Here is a 25,167-nt window from a genome sequence, read left to right as displayed (position 1 = left end):
GATGTGTGTGTGTGTTTTTTTTTTTGTTTTTGTTTGTTTTTTTGTTTTTTTCTGTTATGGTTGACAGTGCTAATAGACCTCTCCTCTCTGACCCGATGATTTTACCTACCGCAGTGCAGTCACATGCACTTTTTTGGGCTTGAATGAATGTGGTCAAGGACACAAAGCAAGGCAAGTGCCCATTATGCCAAATAATACAAATATTTACGAAAGGCAAATCCACGTTGCACTGAAAGTGCAGTCCCTCTAAATCTAAGGGGTAGATGTGAAATGAGGGGAAGCTCTGCTGGTTTTATCATCCAATCATGTGCAAGCTAAAATGCTGTTTGTTATTTTTCTTGCATGTCCCCCTCGGATCTACAGCAACTTTACTTCCAAGTGCACTTGCAGTGCAAAGTGGATTTTCCTTTAGTAAATAACCCCCAAGTGGCCAGGAATGTGCAGTCTTTTCTGTGTTTTGTTGTGTGTATTTTTTATTTTATTGTTTTTTTTTTAGAATATATAAAACGATGTAAAACTGATTTAGGTTGTCAATCTATCAATATGTGTAACCATTTCAAGAGGAACTTCATCAAAGGTATCTTAAATATAACAATCCCTGCAAATAGTCCCTGCGTAAAAAAACAAAAAAACGTAAAAATAAAACCATACATACTATACATATAGTAAATTGAGTCCTGCGTTGTCTCCTTGCAAGTGAGGTTCTCCATGCTCTGCTCTGCTTCTGGTGCCGCCATCTTGAAGGGAGATCTGGTGCATGAGCAAACACATTGTGGATCACTGCCAATCCCATAAACATGGCACAGAAGCTCAGGATATCTGCACATGTACCAGATCCCCCCTCAGTGTTCAGACATGCCACAAGAGCTCTGCCAGCTTTCTGGCAGGGACCTGCAATGTGCACATGGTAGAATTCAGCACACTGCCTCCTGAGATGTGTGGCATAGCTGTGATCATTAAATATTAATTAAATTTAGTGTTTTGGGTTTTTGGTGCTCAGATGCAGTGAAGATTCGCTTTAGTTAGCAGTGAGATTTAGCTCTTTGCCATCTAGAGCTCCCTCTAGTGACTAGTGTACAAATTACCTTTTTTAATGTGTAAAAATTAGACCTTCACATGGAGGGGTCATTCATATGCAAATTTAGAGCAAGCAGCTATTTGCATATTGATGTGTAGGGTCTCTGGGCAGCTCTGAAGTGAGACATAAACGCACAGACCAGTTATACTGTCAGCCAGCTGCTCCTTATTTGATTTAGCTATAGGTTCACTTTAATAGTTATTACAAGTATCAGTTTTAAACTTTGTGAGCTGATATAGAGTAGATTTTATTATACTACCAAACCTCCGGCTATTCTGCATTGGCCAGCTGCCATTGTGCCTGTATTTTGTATGCAGTGATCTGAAAATGTGCAAATAACCTTGAGGCTTATTGACCAATATTGGTGGGTTGTCTCTGCTGCAAACCCACTTTACTGCTTTATAAAAAAAAAATTTTTTTGTTATACAATTATCAGTTGCTTCCATTAGACTCTACGTGCCTCATAATGCCTATGTATTAATCAGTGACTTGTATACTTCAGTGACTTAGAACCTTAGAGCCATTGTATCCTTTTCATATTTACTAAGAAGCAAGCAGAATGCAAGACCCTAATTATATAGATGATACTGGATAAAATGTTTCGTTTCAATTTAATCATTTTTATTTTGTTTTAATAATTGTAGCTGATTTCTAGATCTTTACACATCTATGCAATGGTACATTCATGCCTCTTGTTTTCACACATACATCAAAGAGTTGTTAAGTGTCAAAGTAGAACTATAGGCAAAACTTTCTTTTCTTTTCTTTTTTCTTTTTTTCATTTTGAACAGAGCACGGGAATGTAATACCCACTCTGAATTTTTTTTATTTATTTATTATTATTTTTTTTTTTTTTTCACCATCTCTGTCCTATTGCGGAGATTTCCCTTCACTTCCTGTCCCATAGCCAAACAGGAAGTGAGAGGAAATCCCTAAAAACTGACAGGGGTTTTAATCCCTTTACACTCTATCCAAAACAAAAACTAAAAAAGTTTTGCCTTTTGGTTATACTTTAACTGACCATGGATGATTTAAGCAGGATGTTGTTGGGGGGGGGGGGGGGGTTGATGGCTTATGTGACTAGGGATGAGTGTTAGGAGCACTAGGAAGTAAGACTTCTAATGGCATCATGACATTGATATTTAGACCTGATATGTGAATTGTGGACTATAAATATGAGCATTGATTGGTGATCTCTCATGGTAGGGTCGTCCAGCACCAGCATTTATAAAGGACAGACTACAACTCTATGATGCCTTGAGAAAGGAACATGATGCCTTACTTGCAGAGCGAGTTGCAAACCAGAGCAAAGCCATAAAGATTACACTGCCTGATGGAAGAGTGCTTGATGGGGAATCCTGGAGGACAACACCATATAAAGTAGCTTCTGAAATCAGGTAAGATAATGGCAAAATATTCATCAAATATGGACACCATTTATCATTGTTTTGATACTTTCACTGGAAGATACTTGACAATTTTTCTAGTGCCTCTTTCACACAGGCGCTGGTGGAGAATGGAGGGGGGTGGTAAGGTGAGGTGGTAAATGCAAGGGACAGCAGCGGTTTTACTGCCCCTTGACTGCCCACCTAATGTGTAACATGCAGCCAGAGGAGGCTGTTCACATGCCTGCAGCAAATTTAATGCAGCATGTTGTGTCATGCCAAACTCTGCCATTCATGTCAACAGGTGTGTGTGTGTGTGTGTATATATATGTATGTATGTGTGTATATATATATATATATATATATATATATATATATAATGTGTATGTATATATTTATTTCTCCACTTGCCGCCTGCCTTATAGCAGATTTACTGCTACAGGGCGGCCGTATTTCTGGGTAGGGAACGTGCCGCTTACGCTGTAATTCGTCACAGCCCAAGGCAGTCAGTGGGTGCCAGCCAGCACCTGCTGATCGTTGAGGAGAGAGGCTGGACAGGAAAGAACATCCAACACATCCCCTAGTAATAACCGCACACAAAGTACACACAAACACTGGTTGGGCACACATTTAACCCTTTTGATTAACCCCTTCCCAGACAGTGTCATTAGTACAGTTCCCACAAAGTGTCAAAAGTCTCAGTGTCAGAATGTCCACCGCAATATCGCAGTCCCAGTCCTGCAGTTACCGAAAACCAATCGATATATATTTTTTTTTTAACATAAATATGTAGCAGAATATATATTGGCCTAAATTTAGGAAGACATTTTAATTTTTTATTTTTGGATAGGTTCTATAGCAGAAAATAAATATCTTGTGTGTTTTTTTTGTTTTTGTTTTTCTTTATCGCCTGTCTCTTTTTGTTTATAGCGCCAATAATAAAAAAAAACCCAGAGGTGTTCAAGTACCACCAAAAGAAAGCTCTTTTTCTGGGAAACCATTACATAAATTTCAATTGGGTACAGCATTGCATGCCCATGTAATTGTAAGTTTTAAAATATACAGTGCCATATCGCAAAAAAAAAAGGCCTGATTTATGGAGGGGGTAATACTTCCAGAGGGCAAGTAGATATGTTCAACTGCATTAATGTGTTCCATAAATAGATGAATCGATGTTCTCTCTCGGGGTTTGAGACAACATATTTAGCTAAGGGGATGGAGGAGTCTATTAGTTCAGAGCTCATCTGAATCTCTTTTCCCAAATTTGCCATGCTACTGAGCAGAGCCACCAAATGTGGAAAAAAGTTCCCATTTGTGCGCAAACTCTAAAGCACAGTGGTTGATGCCCAGCTACATAGTGGGCGATCTAGTAACGTACCCTATACCAATGCATCAGAACTTTTTCAAGTCGGACTCGACTGCCAATATATTACAAGAGCAGGATTTGGTTGTTTCCTAGATTTGGGACCAATAATGTGCAGTTAACAGTGAACTTTAAAGTGATCTTTTGCTAAACTATCGCGCCATTTTGGCACAATAGCAAAAACGTTTGCAATCCCTTCTAGTCCTTTCTATGAAATGTTGCAGCGATTGCTACACTTGGCTTCAGATCACTGAAGGAGAATAATCTGTAACAGAGCACAAATCAAAATCCCAGGGAATCGAATGATGAAATCGATGATTACAAATCGCTGTCAATGGCAATTTAGCTGTGATTAATCTATTGTCTGTGTGTCATTAAAACATCCTGTATCAAAATTGAGTGCCTAACAGCAAAATGCCACAGTCAAACTATGGAAGTCTATGATACTGTTACTAGAGGATCTTGGTAGGAAGTTAAAATCTGAACCAAGGGGGTGTGGGGGGGGGGGGGGGGGGGTTGGTGGTTCATTGTGAATTAATTGATGTTTTTTACACAAAATAAAACTGGTTGACAACATAGCTATGGCCTCTTAGCTTTCCAAAGTAATAAATGTGTTTTGTCTTTTTTTTCCTTCTTTTTATAGTCGCAGCTTGGCAGAAAACACCATAATAGCCAAAGTGAATAATGAACTGTGGGACCTTGATCGTCCACTGGAGGGAGACTGCACTTTAGAGCTGCTGACATTTGACAATGAAGAAGCTCAAGCTGTAAGTGAAATGGCTTTGGGAAATAGGAACTTCTAGTGCAAAACTTTCTATTTATTTTTTAACATCAATCATAATATGCATGCAGCACATGTTTGTGCTTGTACAGTTGAGCTTTCAGATTTCTATTTCATGCCTGGAGATGAGCACAACCAAGGAGGCACTGGACTCTTCAATGTCAGAGTTACTTACAGGATTACTCAATTTTCCTGAGAAAAAATTATATAGCATATACAATTATGAAAAGAAAAGGGCTAGTATGTCCTAGTAGATAAGGCACCTCCTCCCAAAGTTTAAGTATAGTATGGAGCAAAGGGAGAGTATTATTACAGTGCCAACAACAACGCAATACATTGGATATATAAAAAAACACATTTTATTACAATAATTTAAAAGCATTTAGTACATATATTGAACCACAAATAGATGGGAGCACTTTGCAATGTTCTGTAGAAATATGTAGAAGAATACATATCGGCCTAAGCTGCGGAAAAAAAAAATTAGCTTTTTAAAAAAAAAAATTAAAATGGGGATATTATAGCACAAAGTTTTATTTTATTTATTTTTTGTTTTTTTAAATTGTCGCTCAAAAAATAGCACAAAAAATAAAAACTGCAGATGTGATAAAATACCACCAAAAGAAAGCTCTATTTGTGGGGGAAAAAAGGACATCAATTTTGTTTGACGCAGTGCTGAATCGGAAAAAAATGACCTGGTCATTTAGTTGCCAAATCTTTCGGGGCTGAAGCGGTTAAAAAAAAAATTGACCTGGAACAATTATAGTTTCTTTCAATGTTTGATCTTCACATTTCTGTCACTGCATACTGAAGGAAACAGTTATTGCCACTTTCTTCCACTCAACTATTTTTGTAGCTTTCATTGTGTTATTATAAGTTTTATAGCTTGTAGGTTTATGAACGTTTTATAGCCATACATCTAACTCGTCTGTCTGTATAGCCCTTTCATAATGAGAAGGTCTTTGACTTGTCTTTTTCTCTGTAGGTCTACTGGCACTCTAGTGCTCACATTCTTGGGGAGACTATGGAGGATTACTATGGAGGCTGTCTGTGCTATGGGCCACCCATTGAAAATGGCTTTTATTATGATATGTTCCTAGAAGACAGGTAATTTAGTTCTGCATGTGGGACCTTTTTGGCTCTTGAAGAGTCACAATGGTTTGTGTGACATTACTGTTTATTGTAAAGGGTTTTCGAATGTAAAAATAGTGACTATAAAGTACAAAATGGCCTTATACTAACCGTATTCATTGCATTCTATGTTTTGTTTGTGCGTATCCTAGATTCATTTTAGACAAAAGTCCACTGGTCTTGAGTTTTGGATAGTTTTTTTTTTTCTGGGTATGTAAATGTTAAGATGGCACTTATGTAAGATGCAGGAGCTTAGTCCCTGAGCCATCATCAAATCAAAAAAGTAACATGATGACTTCTCTAGCTGATGTTATCATAACACAGTTGGATGGGTACCCCCCATCCTCCTGTATGGGGTCCCTGGCCAGCAAGGAGGCCCAGGCAAGCAGGGGGAATCGGATGTGGGCAGGGAGGGTTATCGACATGGTGCGGGGCAATTATTGGAAAAAATCCCCTCCTATTTCTCTCTGCAGAAGCTGAAAGAGAGGGCCATACAGGGGATAGGATCCAGTAATTTGAATAAACCAAAGGAAAAATGGAATACCCCGCGCTTAGACTAAAATTAAAAAATGTGATACTATTTAAGCTGCTCCCCTCAAAGTGCAAAGCCTGCCTTCGTGGAATGTGGGTTGTAAGTAATAAGGGGGCACTATTAGAATAAACCTTAAGTGATAACAATAAAGTGCTCTAGTGCTTAATAATACCGCAGGTATCTTACTAGTCAATACATACTGCAATATACATTAAAGAAACAGATCAATCAACTCAAAAAGTGACCATATACATAAAAATGTCCATATACATAAAAAACGTGACACTGAAGTGAAGTGAATCCTGTATCCCATCACTGCTCAGGAGAAATGCACAAACGCATCACCCGGTGAATTATGGTAAGTAGCCCACTCACCGACTCCCCATGAACCCTTTAATTAAAAAGAAAGGTCAGGTGAGGCTTTTGCAGGTTTAAGGAACTGCTGACCTTGATGGAGAAACTCTGCTTAGGTGTGCCAGGAGTAATGTTTCAATCCACGTTTGCTCAAGAAAAAATGGAGAGAGAACAGGACCATGGCATAATATCGTTTTATTTAAAATAGCATAAAAAACAAAAATAGCCAAATGGCCTCTTACTTTAAAATTGCCTTGCCTCGGCACAAGAGGGAACGAATGTATCAGACTGGGTGAGTTGGAACCTAGCCGTGCACGCTTCCTGGTGACGTCATTACGACAAAAACGTACGTTGAGGCGCATTCCGGTCACATCGTTTGGTCCGAACTTTTGGTTCCCGAGATCCAGGGGGTGGAACACACGCCAACTCAAGCAGCGGAAGTGGCACGGCTAGGTTCCAACTCACCCGGTCTGATACGTTCGTTCCCTCTAGTGCCACATTATTTATGTATATGGTCACTTTTTGAGTTGATCTATTTATTTAATGTATATTGCAGTATGTATTGACTAGTAAGATACCTGCGGTATTATTAAGCTCTAGAGCACTTTATTGTTATCACTTAAGGTTTATTCTAGTAGCGCCCCCTTATTACTTACAACCCACAGGATCCAGTAATTGGGGCCCCCCCCTCCCGCTGCATCGATCACCCTCCCTGTGCATCAAATATTTCCCCCTGCTGCCCAGCACCCCTTCCTTTCCTGAATGAACACAATGAGTGATCGATCACTCACTGTGTTCATAACTGAAGCATTAGTTGTATGGGGCCCTTTGTCAGGACGTCTGTATGGGGCCCCTTGTTTTTGAACAGCAGCCCTGGTCCTAGTCATTCCCACTATACACTATAGTCTGTTGTGGAGACTACTATGCTTAATACCAAACTTAAGTTTGACAGCAGTCTCCACATGAAATATATTTACCCCCCAGTGATTTGGTTTTGGATAGATTAGAGAATAATTAAAATAAAATGTCTGTGTGTGTCCCAGTTGGGAAGATTACCTATCACTTCCTGGCCTGACAAAAGGTGAGGGGGAAATCTCCCCCATACGGACACAGATGGCAATAAAATAACAGATGATGAGTCTACCCCTGCCTTTGTTAACGAAGGTTCCTCCTGAGCTTGCTAGATGTTTCATGAGCAGTGGGCAATGGCAAATTGATCCACCTACAGTGACCGCCAATGCAAGGGGGCACTTCTACCCTGATTTTGGGGGACTCTTGAATTTGTCCTGTCTGCATTTCTTTTGTTTTATTGTCCCTTTTAATTGCAAGATTATTACTAAAAATGTTGTGCAGAGCAGGAGGGTGTAATAAAAAAAGACATCTGCCCAGGATGGTAATATGCTAGGTATGTCCTATTGTATATTATTATATTTAACAATGTTCCACAGGTTAGGGACTATAACGCACCACGAACTGGTGGTTTGCACACTGTAAAATTATGTGTTTTCATCTTTCTAGAGGGGTATCCAGCAACGAGTTTCCTGTCCTAGAGAACATGTGTAAAGCCATCATCAAGGAAAAACAACCCTTTGAAAGGTTGGAAGTCAGCAAAGAGATACTATTAGAAATGTTCAAGGTAATGGAGGCGGAATGTTAATGTACAAATTGCTTCAACTAATGAGGGTTCCCATTCTCCTTCTCTAATCCCTCAATGCTGTTTATGAGTACTATGTCTTTGCTTAGAATCGTTGTTATTCCTGTATCACAGGTGTCTGACATATCAGTTAAGGCCTCATTCACACTTGCATATGGGGCCCGACTACGATTCCCAGCAGGAGACACAATGGGGGTTCCTGCAAACAGCTGCCGATGCTGACAGCAGCCGTTCACATGTAATCAAACAAGCAGCGATTACGTGCAGTTGATCAATCTAGACACAGTTTGTTCATGGAAGCCCCGCTAAGTCCCCTGCGGGAAACTGTGCTTGGCCCCGTATACAAGTGTGAACAAGGCCTTAACCACTTGGTTCCCACACTACGTCTATTGACGTCATGGGCTTTCAGTGGTTATATCTAAATGATGCCTGAGGCCACAGACATCATTCAGATATTGCCGTTTTCAGCCGGCGATTCCCTGCACCATAAGAATGATCATAGCGGCTGTTCCGCCGCTTGATTGTTCTTACGGGCGGCGGGAGGGGACGCCCCCCCCCTCCCGCCACCCTCCGGTGCTTCTACCGACTCACCGTTTCCATCGGTGAGTTGGTCACAGGATCCGCCGGCCCCAGCAAGTAATCATAGAGATTTCCGGCAGACTAGATTGGCCCCGGAGTCTCTATGATCGTTCGGAGGCCGGGCGCGATGTTATGACGTCACGCCCGGCCTCGGTATTCAAATTAACGGCGCCTATCTGGCTAGGAAGCCAGGATCGTCGTCTTCTTTTTTTTTAATTTTTTTTTTATTTTATTTTTTATTCTTCCCAGCCTAGAGGTGAGATATGGGGTCTTATTGACCCCATATTTCACTGTAAATAGGTCCGATCGTACCATATTCCTATTACAAGGGATGTTTACATGCCTTGTAATAGGAATAAAAGTCATCAATTTTTATTTTATTTTTTAAGTGTAAAACTAAAAAAATAAAAATAAAATTAACAATAAAAAAAAAAAAATTTAAAGCGCCCCTGTCCCCGTGAGCTTGCACACAGAAGCGAATGCATACGTAAGTCCCGCCCACATATGAAAACGGTGTTCAAACCACACATGTGAGGTATCACCGTGAACGTTAGAGGGAGAGCAATAATTCTAGCCCTAGACCTCCTCTGTAACCCAAAATATGTAACCAGTAAAAAAAAAAATTAATGCGTCACCTATGGGGATTTTTAAATACCAAAGCTTGGCGCCATTCCACAAGCGCATGCAATTTTGAAGCGTGACATGTTGGGTATCTATTTACTCGGCGTATCCTCCTCTTTCACATTATGCAAAAAAATTGGGCTAATTTTACTGTTTTTTTTTGTTTTTTTTTTAAGCATGAAACTGTTTTTTTTTCTGAAAAAAACATGTTCGAAAAATTGCTGCACAAATACCGTGCGAGATAAAAAGTTACAATGAGCGCCATTGTATTCTCTAGGGTCTTTGCTAAAAAAAAACATATATAATGTTTGGGGGTTCTATGTAATTTTGTAGCAAAATAATTAGGAATTTTACATGTAGGAGAGAAATGTCAGAATTGGCCTGGGTGCGAAGTGGTTAAAGGACATTTTGTATTTGAAATCAATAACCACTTACGTTATATTCCTTTTTATACACTCTCTTAATATTTTTTCTTTTTCTAGTATAACAAATTCAAGTGCCGAATTTTGAATGAAAAGGTTGACACGCCAACAACGACTGTTTACAGGTGATCAGATTTTGTTTGCTGCATTTTGGTCATGTAAAATAAAAATCCAACGGGGAAAGAAAGACCCTCTTCGTAACAAAGGCAGATGCATGGAGCTGGGAAGTCTGTTGAAATAGACTTTACCACAAATAGATAAAAGAAGCAGATATATGATTTACCCTGCAAACATTATGCCATAAACCGACACATCTTTTTGTGTGGACTAACCCTTTAATTTAATTTTCTATGCTATGTTAAGTGAACCATTCGATTGAATAACCAAAGTCTTTGGGGTTGATTTACTAAAGGCAAATGTGCTGTTCACTTTACAAGGAAGTTGCCCTTTGCAAGTGATTTTTTTTTTCCCCAGAACTTAGTGAATTTAGGTAACATTTCACTTTGCAAAGAATACTCAATCACATACCGTACAAGGGAAATTTTAAAAAGAACAGTATTTTGCTTGCACATGATCGGGTGATGGAAGTTAGTAGAGCTTCACCTATTTCACCAAGCTGTGTGAAAAATGTCCATGAAAACTGCAACTTCCCCCTGCAACGTGAACAATCTATTTGTGTCTGACATTCTATCACTTGGTTACTGCCATGTGCTGCTATATACACTATGTGGCCAAATGTATGTGGACACCCCATCAAATTACTCAATACAGATAAACAAAGTTAGATCCAATTAATTGGAGTGCCAATTGTGATCAGGAACAGATCCCACAAATACACTTTTTTTTTTTTTTTTTTTTTTTAGCTGAATGGTAACAAATTCCCACGAACACACTCCAGAATCTTGTGGAAAGCCTTCCCAGAATTATGGCAGCTATTAGAACATCAAAGGGCTAATTCAGCCCTTGGTTTTGAATGACCTACAAATAGAGGTGTGAAGGTCAGGTGTCCACAAACATTTCGCCATATAAAATACCGAGCTGGTATCATTATATAATACGCTGAAACGTATATGAACAACAAATGAGTTAAATAATTTGCTGGAAAATATAACCAAATATTTTTATCATCCCATCCAGGTGTGGTCCACTAATTGATCTGTGTAGAGGGCCACATGTGAGACACACAGGGAAGATTAAAGCCCTAAAAGTATACAAGGTAATTTGACCGAAAGGACCTAGGCATGTGGCAGTGTCCAAACAAATTCAATGTTTAAGCCAATGTTGCAGATGGAAGAACCCTCTATGCAGGGGCATTGCTAGGTCTACAAAAGATCTGGGGCTAGAGCCCATAGCAGCAAAGTAAAGAAAGGCATACACTTGGGCAGCCATACACATGTATATGATATACACGCGTGTATGTGTGTGTATATATAATCGTTACAGAATTCCCCCCTTACATCAGGGTCCCCAAAGAGCCCCCCTCATTACATCAGGGTCAACAGAGAGCCCCAGGGCTAAGGAGTGCCCCTACATGAATGCAGTCTCACCAGTGTTCAGCAATGCAGCCTCACCAGTGCCCACATCGCCCTGATCTGTGTCAGGGATCAGTGAAGAAGAGGAGAGCTGGCCGGATCATCACAGCACATCACATCACATGTCCGCTTGAATTGCCGGGTGCCCACTGTCACAGGGCTCCCACCTATGATAGGCAGCACATGTTCAAGCATTGGTCAAGTGTGCTGTCTATCAAAGGAGCCATACCAGGAGGCGGGACTTTGTGACAGTGGGCACCTGGCGATTAAAGCTTACACCTGCCAGTGTGTGGAACTCCCCCCCCCCCCCTTTTCTGCTTCAGCACCCACCCTGGTCACTCTAGAGACTGTGGGCCATGGACCCCAGATTTGGGGTTATAGCCCCAGAAATCACCCCCTAGCAACGCCACTGCCTCTATGTTAAGGGCCCAAGTAGTAGTTCAAAAAAAGCTCCTCTTCTCTCTTGTGGAACAAAAAGCGAGCAATCGCCACATGGATTCAAAACACCACTTCAGTCTTGCTGCTCCCTTCAAGTCGGGGGGGGGGGGGGGGAACCAAACTGAAATAAAAGCAAGAAGAAGGCTTGGTGCATTACCATAATGCTCTTTTATGTATTTAAATGGCACCAGCAATCTGTTTTTACAGATAACACTGATGATCACGTCAAAGGGACATTACAAGCTGCTGTATTTAGAGGATGTGGTGAGTTCAAAGCTGGCACATTAAGTAGCAGGTAAGGTCAGATGTAGGTGGACACTACCACATAAGCAAAAAGAAGGCACACTGGCTTAGTGAATTATAATGATGAAACATGTAAGTCACACCCATCTGGTGCAGGGGTAGGGAACCTCGGCTCTCCAGCTGCTTTGAAACTACAAATCCCATCATGCCTCTGCCTCTAGAAGTCATGCTTGTGATTGTTGGGGTCTTGCAATGTCTCATGGGACTTGTAGTTTCAAAACAGCTGGAGAGCCGAGGTTCCCTACCCAGCGTCGGAGTTTGGCCAGGATTGTGTTACATTCAATTTACCCTGTACTTTTGTGAGTACATTGGATTTCTTTTATTTTTATCAATAATTGGTATTCTGGTAATGCACTAGGACAGTGCACCTTCTTTTTTGAACAAATGAGGTCATGGGGGCCCTAACTGCTACCTAATCTGTCAGCTTTGAATTCTCCACATTCTCTATACACAGTAGATTTGTAGGGTCCCTTTGGCAAAAAACAATTTGACATGATCCTCAGTGTTATCTTTAAAAACAATTGTTAATGCTTTTTAAATACAGAATAAAGTAGCATTTCTCATATAAAGTATATAACGTATAGTTATATTTATAGTTTATATTTTTATAGTTAGTATAAAGTATAACCAAAACCTTTTTTTTTTTTTTTTTATAGTTTTGAATGTAATGGGAAAAGTTTAAACCCCCTGTCAGATTTTTATTGCTGTGTGTGTTCCCATTGGGAGGGCCCATTTTCACTATTTATCACAGCGACTATTTTTTCTGGGTTAAAGTGTGAGGGAATTCAACTGAGGGCCAATGTGGTGCCTATATTTAAAAAGGTATCAGTCTTTACCAAGTAACTATAGACCTGTTAGTTTAACTTCTATAGTCAGGAAGATACTGGAGAGTTTAATAAAAGACCATGTAGATGAGTTCTTGCTGTACTGGAGAGTTTAATAAAAGACCATGTAGATGAGTTCTTGCTGGAAAAAAAATATTTTAATCAACAGACAGCATGGATTCATGAAAGACAGAAGTTGTCAATCAAGCCTGATCTCTTTTTATGAGGCGGTAATTAAAATCATGGACAGAGGGGTGGTTGTGGACGTGGTATACTTGGATTTTGCAAAAGTGTTCCCCACACATGGCTCATGTGTAAGGTAAAGTCTACATGAGTAGTGGTTAATGATTCATACTCTAAATTGTCTAAGGTTATCAATGGTGTACCCCAAGATTCAGTGTTGGAGCCCTTACTTTTTAATATATTTATAAATAATATACAAGCAAACCTCAATGCACTGTTTAATTGGGCAACTATGTGGCAGATGAGGTTTAATGTTGATCAATGTAAAGTTATGCACTTGGGAGCTAAGAATATGCATGCATCATACATTTTAGGGGGAGTGCAACTGGGGGAATCCATAGTGGAGAAGGATCTGGGGGTTTTGGTAGATCATAAGCTCAATAACAGTATGCAATGCCAATCTGTGGTTTCCAAAGTGAGCAAAGTCCTTTCTTGTATTAAGAGAGGTATGGACTCCAGAGAGAGAGATATATAATTTTGCCCCTGTTCAAATCATTAGTAAGACCTCATCTGCAATATGCAGTTCAGCTTTGGGCACCAGCTCTCTAAAACAATATCGGGGAACTGGAGAAAGTGCAGGGAAGGGCAAGCAAACTGATAAGAGGCATGGAGGAACTCCGCTATGAGGAAAGAAAATTCCGTTCCTCTAATTTCTTGAGAAGAGGAAAATAAGGGGGATATGATTAACCTTTCTAAATACATAAAAGGGTGCATATAGTGAACTTGGTGGGGAGTTATTCACTTTCTGGTCATCACAAAGGACAAGAGGGCACTCTTTACATCTAGAGGAAATAAGATGTCATCTTCAAGTATGGAAAGGTTTCTTCACAGTTAGAGCTGTGAAAATGTGAACTAGACTCCCTCCAGAGGTGGGTTTGGCCAGCTCAGTAGATTTAAAAAAAGGCCTGGATTAAATTCTAAATGTACATAATATATGGAGTACTAACATTTACTGTATAGGTAAAGTTGATCCAGGGAATATCCAATTGCCTCTCGGGGGATCAGGAAGGAATTTTTATCCCCCTGCTGTAGCAAATTGGATCATGCTTTACTGTTTTTTTTTGCCTTCCGATGGATCAGCTGTGGCTATGGGATTGTATGTAATTTTTTAATTTTATTTTTTTTATTGGTTAAACTAGATGGATTTGTCTTTTTTCAACCTAACTATGTATCTTTGGAAAAAAAACTGTTTGTATATGTACAAAAACAAAGCACTGCGCTTTTACATTTCCAAGTATAATCTTTAAACGAAAACATAAATCACATTTAAGAAAATTCCTGGAGTTACTTTCATAGTCATCCAGTTCTTTGGTCTCTAGCCAGAAATGCAACAAGAAATCCAGTATCCAACGCATAGATTTGTAACTATATGTAGTACTAAATTGGTGCTGGTTATTTGTATAGAAACAGTTAAAGATTTATTTGTTCTGGTTAAAAGAAGATAGTAGAATAAGCTCATATCTCTTGGCTGCGAGTAGCTGTGGGCGCTGTCAACCACATGTGCCATTAGTTTCGTACGAAAAGAAAATTCGTACAAATCCGAAATACAAATTTTTCTGCACACGAATTCCGTACAAGATATGAAATTTCGTTTACGAATTTTGGATCCAAATTCATAGCGAAAATTCGTAATTAATGAAACGCTAACGAACCCAAAAGTTAAAAACACAAAGTCAGCACAAAACAGGGATGGAGGGAACCCCTCATAATGCTAAATTCATCATAACAAAAATTCGTAATTGTAACGAAAAGTTAATGAAACCCAGGAAGTTCAAAACCCCAGGAAGTCAGCACAGGGATGGTGGGAACCCTATGGGAATTTCTATGCTTACGAATTTTTTATACGAAATTTCGTTAACGAATTTCGGATCCAAATTAACAGAAACATGACTGGCGTTTTGTTCACCAATCGAGGAAGTCAGCACAGCACAGGGATGGTGGGAACCCCTCATAATGATAAATTCATCATAACGAACATTCATAATTGTTACGAAAAGTTAACAAACCTAAAAGTTAAAAACCCAGGAAGTCAGCACAGCACAGGAATGGTGGGAGCCCCTCATAATGATAAATTCATCATAATGAACTTTCGTTATTATAACGAAACGTTTATGAATCAAACGAAAATTTGTATTTCGTACGAATCCAAATTTAATTTCGTACACTACATTTTTTTTCCGTACGGAACAGAACGAAACAAATTTTTTGACCGCGCCCATGTCTACCTCCCATTGCTTTGAATGGGACTTCCTGCCTGCATATACAGTAATCACAGGGAGGCCCTCTTAGGCTCTTGCGGGTAATTCGCAAGTGTGAACAGGGCCTTTTAAAAAAGTCAACATCATATTTTCATCTGTCCATGTCACATATGGAAGTATGATTGCCCAGTGATGACCTATATCTATCGTCTGCATCTCATTGACACTGGAAAATGGCACATTGCCACATAGTAGTGCCAGTAATGTTGGTTTTACTATTATATAAGAATAATTAATGTTTCAGAATTCTTCTACATACTGGGAAGGAAAAGCTGACATGGAGACTCTGCAGAGAATATATGGAATATCATTCCCTGATAACAAGCTGATGAAACAATGGGAGCAGTTCCAGGAAGAGGCCAAGAACAGAGATCACAGAAAGATTGGGAAGGTTGGCAATGTTTAAAACACCTCTGTAGTAAATGTATCAACTAGTCAGTATGAAGCAGAATAGAGAGAAAAAATAGGTAATATTCAACTTTAAAGTAAGTGAAGGTACTTTATTAGAGCATAATGTGCAAAGTTCTAATAATGCATAGTACCGGTAACCAGATTTTTACTTCTTGTTTATAGCAGCCAGGAACATATCTCTTTGTTTTGGTCTTTTTACTATGCGCTTAATAAATAGTCAAAAATTGTGAAATGAAGCTTACAAAATAAGTTGTATTACCCAACTTTTATTTGTGTAATAAAAAAAAAACTGTAGATACTTTTCTAAGTCCCTGAACCAGAATCAGTATGCAGATTAAAGCCATAAAAATAGGAACACCAGTCTGCAAACCTGCTGCATCACCATGACAGCCAGACAACCAGCATTTTCAGAAGAGCTTAGCAATAGCATTCTCAATGTTTTTCCTTCACTAGATATTTCTTTTTGTTTTCTTTAAATATTCTGATGGTGTGTGCTGTGCTTTGTTTGTATTCTAGGACCAGGAACTATTTTTCTTCCATGATTTAAGTCCAGGTAGCTGCTTTTTCCTGCCTCGTGGAGCTCACATATATAATACTTTAATTGAATTCATCAGGGTGAGTACAGCATTTCTTTCTTTCTAGGCAGATAATAGGCAGAGGACAAAGAAACAATATGGAGGGAGATTGACTCTCATAGGGATTAGAACTTTAAAGGATATAAGGTTTTCACCTGAGGTGAGCACAATATTTGATTAAAGAATCTTCTTTATTGTACAAACATGAATAAAATTGCATAGAAAATATAAAAAACATATCACAATGTGTAATCAATAACACAGAGCAGGGGTTGATAAATGGTACTTGTTTTCGGCAAAGTATTATTCAAGTTCATTGATACAGAGCAATCCAACGTGTTTCGCAGAGCTGTGTCTCTGCTTCTTCAGGGAAACTCTGTATACAATTCTTGTTAGATTGAAAGAAAACACATCATTACAACCATAACAATCTATATCTATGTTCACCTTAATCAAAAATATCAATACAAAAAGGTCTCAAGAATTAAAAAGGCAAAGGACTTGTATTTATATGTAGGCTCTAGGAACCAGTATTGCATGTAGACTCTCTGCAGCTGATCTTTCCCATTACTGACTTGCTATGTCTTGCTCTGCACCTTGTCTTTGTGGGGCTATCTTAGTAGAGGAAGGGCTTTGCTTCCTCACGATAGAACTTCCAGCAAGGAGAACACTGAGCAGCACAGTACTAACATTAGCAAACCTCACTCCCAATCTTCTGTGACCAACAAGCAGAGGTAGCCATGCCTTAGTTCTTGCACTTCAACTATACCATGAAGTGTTCTGAAATTTATCAGGAGGAAGTCCAAACAAGAGGTACATCTTTTGTGGTGGGACTATGGCACAGTTAACATGTCTAATGTTCTATATAACATAACAAATCTTCACGTTTTGAAAGGAAGGAACAAATTGTTTTTCACAGCTATTGACATGGGTGCACACTTGCATCTAAAACATAATTTAAGGCATATGAGTCTAAAAAAAAGTAAAATTTAAATAAGCCCATGACCAATAAAGTAAGCCATACCATAGTTAAAAAGAACACTTATGTGTATGTAGTTTTTCCTTGTCATTTCATGTCTTCAGAATTTCCAAACGGGGAGAGCCCTTGATTGCCATTTACAAAGATGATCCCAAAAGTGTAGTTGTCCAGTGACCTGGTGGTACTCTTAAATACACTATTCCCTCAGAGGAAATCGCTGTGGTAATTACTAAGGCAGTAACGCTGATCAAATCACCTGTGTAAATTGTAAAGCCTGAAAACATGACCTGTTGGGGCGCCTTGAGGACCGCAGTTGAGAAACACTGCTATACACTATCACACCTTTGTTTCAAACTTCTTCTTATCTGATGCTTTCCCAAAACTTGATATAATTATCCAGGGACATTCCTACCATGAGCCAGCTACCTCAGGGGCGGCACTAAGGCCGGAAAGTCCCAAAATAGAGCATCCGGCATATGCAGCCCACCAACCTCCAACCTGGCCATATTACCCCCCCCCCCCCCCCCAAAAAAAAAAAAAAAAAACGTAGGAGCATTGAGGAATCCCATATTCTCCAGGTCCCTGCTGAACCAGACAAATTTAGATCAGTGTATAGCATGCTTAAGAGGTACATTCCTCTCAAAGAAAGCATTCAATGTAAAACGAGTGTTGTTTTTAACACAAGTAATACACCTTTGTCACAGGAAGAATACCAAAATCGGAACTTTACAGAAGTGGCAACACCTAACCTCTACAACAGCAAGCTGTGGGAAGCCTCTGGTCACTGGCAGCATTACAGCGAGAACATGTTCTCCTTCGAGGTGGAGAAGGAAACCTTTGCTCTTAAGCCAATGAACTGTCCAGGACACTGGTAAACTGATACTATAATTTATCTTGAAAGACTTGCTATTTTCACACGATCCTTCCTTTTTTATCTTTTTGTGGTGGTGACATTTTTTTTTTTTGTCAAGTTTTTTTTTTATATCTATATTTTAACTCCAGAAAAGTACTAGTAGACTTATCATAATAAACTGGCATTGTAGAAGCACTTTATTTACCAGTAAATGTTGCTTTATAAAGGATATTTTGCTTGATCTTGTAAAGGTCCAAATTATTTGTTAATTTTATTGCAGTCTTATGTTTGGCCATCGTCCTCGCTCATGGAGAGAGTTGCCTTTACGGTTTGCAGATTTTGGTGTACTTCATCGTAATGAGTTATCTGGAACGTTAACTGGGCTGACCAGAGTCCGTCGATTCCAGCAAGATGATGCACATATATTCTGCACAATGGAGCAGGTAAAAAAAAAAAATCAGTCTCTCTGTCTTCTATTTTAATAACATAATTCAAGGAAATAGTTTCGTATGATGGGAATAGGAGAAAATTAAAGGAGAAACCTCACTTCAATTTTTGTCAGTGTTCTGCCCCAAAGGGAACTAAGTACATACTTTGTCCCATCTTCCTGCGTGCTTTGACCAACAACAAGGCTGGACAGACCACCTCCTGCAGATGTTCAGGAGCATAGTGGGACAACCGCAGCAGTGGGAACGGTAGCCCTTTCTGACCTCTTGGCTATTCTTACAAAGTTTGCAATCCTAGCTACAGAGGGGCACAGTAAGGCCACAATATGACAATTGATCATTTAGAAATGCCTAATAAGTCACTTTTCTGTGTTTTTTAAAGAAATATTTTTTCTTCAACTTATGCAAGTCAGGAAAAAGTGCCCTGATTGAAAGTATATGTAAACCCAATCTCTAAAATCTCATAAGTTTTAACAGGTTGTAATCTTCAATTGTGTTTAATTCCACTGTATTAATTGGAAAAATCCCTGGTAATCGTGCCATGAAGGTCCATGTTCAAGTATTTTCTTTTAGTCCTGCAGCCTCTTTGAGGCCACATCCTGCCACAAATCATAATGTAGTGCTCCCACATCCCCCCCAGAGGGACCACTGAGAATATAAATGTTCTCCCAAGTGGTACAGAGGCTGCCAGTTATACAAGCTCAGTCTCACGCACACCAACATCTCAGGCTCAGACTCTAGAGGATGTCTTTTTAGTATTCCTAAACGGTTTTAACAGGAGAGGGGTTTAGGGCTACAGGAGACTCCAAAACGATTAGTGACAATTCTGTATGCTTTCTTTGTAGATAGAAGAGGAAATAAAGGGGTGTTTGCAGTTCTTACAGTCTGTATATGCCGTATTTGGCTTTACCTTCCAACTTCACCTTTCAACCAGGCCCGAAAACTACCTCGGAGAAATAGAAATGTGGAATCATGCTGAAAAGGTCTTTATTTTTGCCTTTATCTTCATTAATAATGCTGCCTTATCAGCTGCCCTTCCTCCTTCTCCTTTTTTTTTTTTTTTTTTTTTTTTCATTAAAGTCAAATTTTTTGCTTTGTATTTTCAAGCAACTGGAGAACAGTCTGAATGAATTTGGACAGCCTTGGAAACTGAACCCAGGGGATGGGGCTTTCTATGGTCCCAAGGTAATTATAATTGTTTTTTGCTCTCATTGTTCTGTATGCATTCAGGCATTTATTAAAAGGTGAGAACATTACAAATCTTACCTTCTTTACTTGTGTTTTCTGTTTACAGATTGACATTAAAATAAGAGATGCTATAGGTCGTTACCATCAGTGTGCAACCATACAGTTAGATTTTCAGCTCCCAATCAGGTTTAATCTTACATATGTAAGGTAAGTTTTTTTTTTTTTTTTTTTCTTGGTCCATTTAAACTTCCAGTGAACAGAATTTAAAGGGGTGCTATACAACAGCTTAAAGAGGAAGTAAACCCTGATGGGTTTACTTCCTCTTTCATTCCCTGCAAAGGTAAAGCATAATGGACTACTATGCATCGCATAGTAGCCCATTATGTGTCACTTACCTGACACAGGAGCCAGCGAAGTCACCGCTGTCCCCTGTAGTCCAGAGCATCCATCTTCTCGGTGGGTCTCGCCGCTCCGCTGCTGTCATTCAGCGAAGCCGTCACTCCTGTGACTTCATCGCGCATGATGCTCAAATACACTGCAGAGTGCATGAGAATCATGGGAAATGTAGTTACAAAACATCTGGGGTGCCAAGGTTCGCCATCACTGCCCTAAACTGTGTAGGTTTAGGAGATATTTCTTGGACCTACAGGTAAGCCTTAATCTAGGCTTACCTGTAGGTCAAAGTGTGTTGTAAGGGTTTACAACCACTTTAAAGCTGAAGTCTAAATATGACACGTATTGAATGGTTACATTGGTCCACCTTGCATCAATGTAAGTATGCATATCTCCTATACATGTGATGTGATCACTTTGGAAGCTGCAAATTACTGTAGTAGTTAGTGCAACTACAGTGATTGCCATAATCTTCCAGGTCATGTGCTTGGCATCTGTTTTTCTATATAGAAACTACAGGTAGCTCACTTGGCACCATTGCCATTCACAGAACTCCTTGTATTGATTATACTTGACTACAAGAAGACCTCTGATTAAGCAAGGTGGAGAGTGGGGGAATAACCTCATGATCTCTACCATGTCCAATTTAGAGATTGCCTAACTAAAGATAGTTTTCTATTTTAAGATACATTAATTTAGTTTATTCAGCATGAAATGGAGCTTAGTTATGTAGCATGAGGCTGTATATTCTGCAATATTTACATTTTTGGTAAACTCATTCAGTAAATCCAAGCTCTGCAAGCTGAGTTTACATGTACTACATTGATGCATTCTCACAATACATCAATGTATAAGATAAGACAAAGTTCAGGAATATTTCTTTATTTCATTGTTTTGCAAATCTATGTACACTACAAACTCTATTATTTAATTGATTCTTATATCACTGTTTTACTAACCTTGACAGTCTATTATTCTAAATAGGAAACCTTCAAATAACCTTTGCAAATTTTATAGATTCCAACTTCCAGCAAAAATAAGGCTTTACATTTAAAGAGGACCTGTCATTTCAGAGCCATCATTGCAGCGCCTGTTAGTGGGCATCCTCTCTCCTGCTGCAGCCACATCCCTCACCTTGTTGTATCACTGCCGCATTACCAGCCATCCCATTAAAGTGAATGAGACTGTCGGTGAGTCAACAGCGGGCCAGAGGAGGAGCCGCTGTGGGACAGAGGTGACAGTTGCTCTTTCAAAATCATGGTTTAAATCGACTTGATTTAAATCAAATTCACCCTGCCAACTACTACAGTAAACTTGCAGCTTCCACATTGGTGATCGGTTATGAGATGTGCACTCTTACATTGGCCCAAGTTGATAACTATGTAAATTAAATAATACCTAGACTTCAGCTTTACACATTTTTTAAATGCTGAACTCCAGACAGATATAAAAGGCACAAAAAAATGCAACTCTGTATTCATGACTACATCCTTAAATATTTATTTGTAAATGCCAGCGCTATAAGTACCTGAATTTATCTTAAATTGGTCTCTTGCATGCTGCTGTAGACCAGAGGCCAGAAAAAGGGGGGGGGGGAGGAGAAGCAGCACAAGGAGCCAATTAGGTTTGATGCAGTGCAAGGAGCAAGCTGATAGAAGTAGAGAGCCAGAGATGAGCTCATCAGCTTGTAGCTTCTCCTTTCATGGTCTAGGCACAGGGTAGAGGGTGGGTGGGAAGGAAACCTGTAAGTGAGAGTGAAACTGCAGAAAAGAAGGTCCAGGTCCCCTCCTCTGCTAGGCAGGTGTGTACTGTGTAGCATAGCTGTAAATCCTAGGGCTGAATCAGGGCCGTTTTAAGGCAGGGCAAAAGGGGCAGCTGCTCTGGGCCCTTTCATTGTTGTGGGGCCCTAAGCAGCTGCCTCATACTTGCCAACTATCCTGGTTTAAATTCCCTCTTCCCTTGAGGTTTTAGTCCTGTGCTGTGTCCCGATATCTCAGTGTGAAGTGCTGCTACTAATGCTGCCGAGCTCTGCCCTATTGTGTACAGATGACTCATCTGCAGACCCTGTGTTTACATGTAAATTACTGGCATTCATATGTAAATGCAAGCGGCATTCATATGTAAATAGCGGCGGCCGGGGGCATTCATATGTATATCATGCACCTTAAGGTCATATCCACAGTGATCTATAGCAACCAATCAACAATAAATCATGTGCTATAACCTCTAGCAACTAACCAGTGAGCTGTAATGTGTGCTGTAACCTCTAGCAACCAGTCAGTGAGCGGTAATGATGGACTGTAACCTCTGGCAACCAATCGCAATAGATGCCTGATCTTCAGGAAACTGATTTTGAGTCTAGCTGCTATCTATTGTATGTCTCAGAGCAGGTGGAGAGCAAAACTGCACTGGGGGGGGGGGGGGGAGTTTTGCCCAGGGTCTAATCAGTGTCAAAGACGGGCTGAATGGACAGAATATGAATCATTTGACAGGTAAAGCAGCACGCATATGTATTTCATCTGTGTACTTCACTGCTTGCCTGGAGTCCAGCTTTAATTAAGATAAAAGCCATTCAGTAAGGCCTCCTTCACACGGCCACGTAGCTGCATTCAGCTAATCGGCAGATTCTTGGGGCTGGAATGACAGGTGCATGTGAATAGCGGTATTGTCAGGCTGACAGGAGCTGTCACTGTTTGCATGTAGCCACACACCAAGCAGTTATTTGCAGGTAAGGATGGGTGTGCGAGCCTGGACACATCGAAATGCATCCAGTCTTGGACAGCCACCACTAACAGCAGGTAACCACTGGCTACACAAGGACAATGACAGCCGCTGCTTTGTACAGGCTACGCGTCTGCTGCTATTCGCACACACCTGTCATTCCTGTCTCAATAATCCACTAATTCTAGCCACTGTAGTTTGGTGAATACAGCTAAATGGCCCTGCAAAGGAGGCCTAATAAATATGTGAAAATGTAATGAGCTGCTTGGAGGTATATTTGCATATATCTACAAGAACAAATGCTTTTGGAGGTTTTGTTTTTCTTGCAATTATTCACATCCTGATAGGAGGAAGCTGTACACCATTGGACACCTTGACCAATTCTTCCCTTCAACAGTCAGGCCAGGCACTTTTTTTTTCTGCTGATGGTCATGGTTTCCCCTTGAGATAAGATATGCATTGCAGGTGTCAGCTGTCCTGTATAACAAAGTTCTGAATGCAGGCTGTATTCTCCGATTGCCTACCAAATCAGCATTGTCTGCAACTTTGTTCTGAGCCAAGCATCTCCTTCAGAGCATTTCTCAGCAGTGTTGCGTCTGACACTGCAATATATACTAGTGGTCTCTCCAGCGTGAACAGTAATGATTTTTCCTGCAAGGCTCCATTTCCAGCTTATGTCCCTCTTAACTACTTCAGCCCTGGAAGGATTTACCCCCTTCCTGACCAGAGCACTTTTTGCGATTCGGCACTACATCGCTTTAACTGACAATTGCACGGTCATGCGACGTGGCTCCCAAACAAAATTGGCGTCCTTTTTTCCCCACAAATGGAGTGTTCCTTTGGTGGTATTTGATCACCCCTGCGGTTTTTATTTTTTGCGCTATGAACAAAAAAATAGCGACAATTTTGAAAAAAAAACACATTATTTTTTACTTTTTGCTATAATAAATATCCCCCAAAAATATCTAAAAAAAAAAAAAAAAAAAAAATTTTTTTTTCTCAGTTTAGGCCGATACGTATTCTTCTACATGTTTTTGGTAAAAAAAAATCGCAATAAGCGTATATTGATTGGTTTGCGCAAAAGTTATAGTGTCTTCAAAATAGGGGATAGTTTTATTACAATTTTATTTTTTTACTAGTAATGGTGGGGTTCAGCGATTTTTATCGCGACTGCGACATTATGGCGGACACATCGGAGAATTTTGACACATTTTTGGGGCCATTGGCATTAATACAGCTATCAATGCTTTAAAATTGCATTGGTTACTGTAAAAATTTCACTGGTAGCTAAGGGGTTACCCACTAGGGGTCGGGGAGGATGGGCTTGTGTGACGTGGACACTGATCGCTGCGTCACATGACAGGGAGCAGACGATCAGTGTCCTGTCATTATGCAGAACGGGGAGATGCTGTTTACATCAGCATCTCCCCGTTCTTGAGCTCCATGACACGATTGCGGGTATCCCCGCAGCGTTCAAGTCCGCGTGCACGGTCATAGAGCTTGAGGCGGCGCGCGCACGCGGCAGGAATTTCAAAGTAACGTACAGGTACGTTAATTTGCCCAGCCATGCCATTCTGCCGACTTACATATGCTGACAGCGGTCGGCAAGTGGTTAAAGAATAACTAAACCCAAGAAGAAAAAAAATAACGTTTTTCAGCCGACTAGTTCTTCGATGTGGTGGCTTCATTCGTTTTCCAGACTAAAAACCTTTTTGGCAAGTACAGAAAATGTCTATTGATATTGGCATTAATGCAGTGTCCTTGTCACTTGCCATGAAATGAGCAAAAACTATTTAATTTTTCTTGTGTGCTCTACTAATCACCCCATCTCTCCTGCAATAAATATAAACAAAGGCAGTCCAAATAAGTCCAATTCACCTGGCCCCATATTCTTTCACCCTGTAGGGAATGCATGGCCAACATTGACATTGTATTATAGCCCATTCACATATAAAGCCAGAACACTGTACAGGTAAACCTCAAAAAAGCAATTTATTGAGGTTACATTTTAAAGTGCAATTAAAAAATTGTAGAGGTGCCAGAAAGTGCAAAAAGATGACTACCAATGTTTTGGGACCTCAGTGGGCCAGTGACAGGCTGTCT

At 39.9% G+C, this 25,167-nt stretch overlaps 1 protein-coding gene across 4 annotated transcripts in view; it reads left to right on the top strand.

The window, feature by feature from the left end:
• The window catches only part of LOC143962609 (threonine--tRNA ligase 2, cytoplasmic-like), a 76,078-nt gene that overhangs the window by 41,198 nt on the left and 9,713 nt on the right, over positions 1-25,167 (top strand). For all 4 annotated transcript variants that reach the window (XM_077471906.1, XM_077471905.1, XM_077471904.1 and 1 more), the window contains 13 exons: positions 2,285-2,475; positions 4,470-4,593; positions 5,593-5,714; positions 8,143-8,260; positions 9,961-10,025; positions 11,038-11,116; positions 15,743-15,889; positions 16,426-16,524; positions 18,168-18,334; positions 18,597-18,759; positions 19,608-19,745; positions 19,870-19,947; positions 20,057-20,157. In XM_077471906.1, coding sequence (XP_077328032.1) covers positions 2,285-2,475; positions 4,470-4,593; positions 5,593-5,714; positions 8,143-8,260; positions 9,961-10,025; positions 11,038-11,116; positions 15,743-15,889; positions 16,426-16,524; positions 18,168-18,334; positions 18,597-18,759; positions 19,608-19,745; positions 19,870-19,947; positions 20,057-20,157 — 1,592 coding nt within the window. The remainder of the gene's footprint in view (positions 1-2,284; positions 2,476-4,469; positions 4,594-5,592; positions 5,715-8,142; positions 8,261-9,960; positions 10,026-11,037; positions 11,117-15,742; positions 15,890-16,425; positions 16,525-18,167; positions 18,335-18,596; positions 18,760-19,607; positions 19,746-19,869; positions 19,948-20,056; positions 20,158-25,167) is intronic.

Source organism: Lithobates pipiens, unplaced genomic scaffold (genome assembly GCF_037356315.1).
Source record: "Lithobates pipiens isolate NorthernLeopardFrog02 unplaced genomic scaffold, aLitPip1_a1.2 Scaffold_8, whole genome shotgun sequence".
Lineage (NCBI taxonomy): Eukaryota > Metazoa > Chordata > Amphibia > Anura > Ranidae > Lithobates > Lithobates pipiens.
The sequence above is the reverse complement of the archived record's forward strand: the minus strand, read 5'-3'. Positions and strand labels throughout refer to the sequence as shown.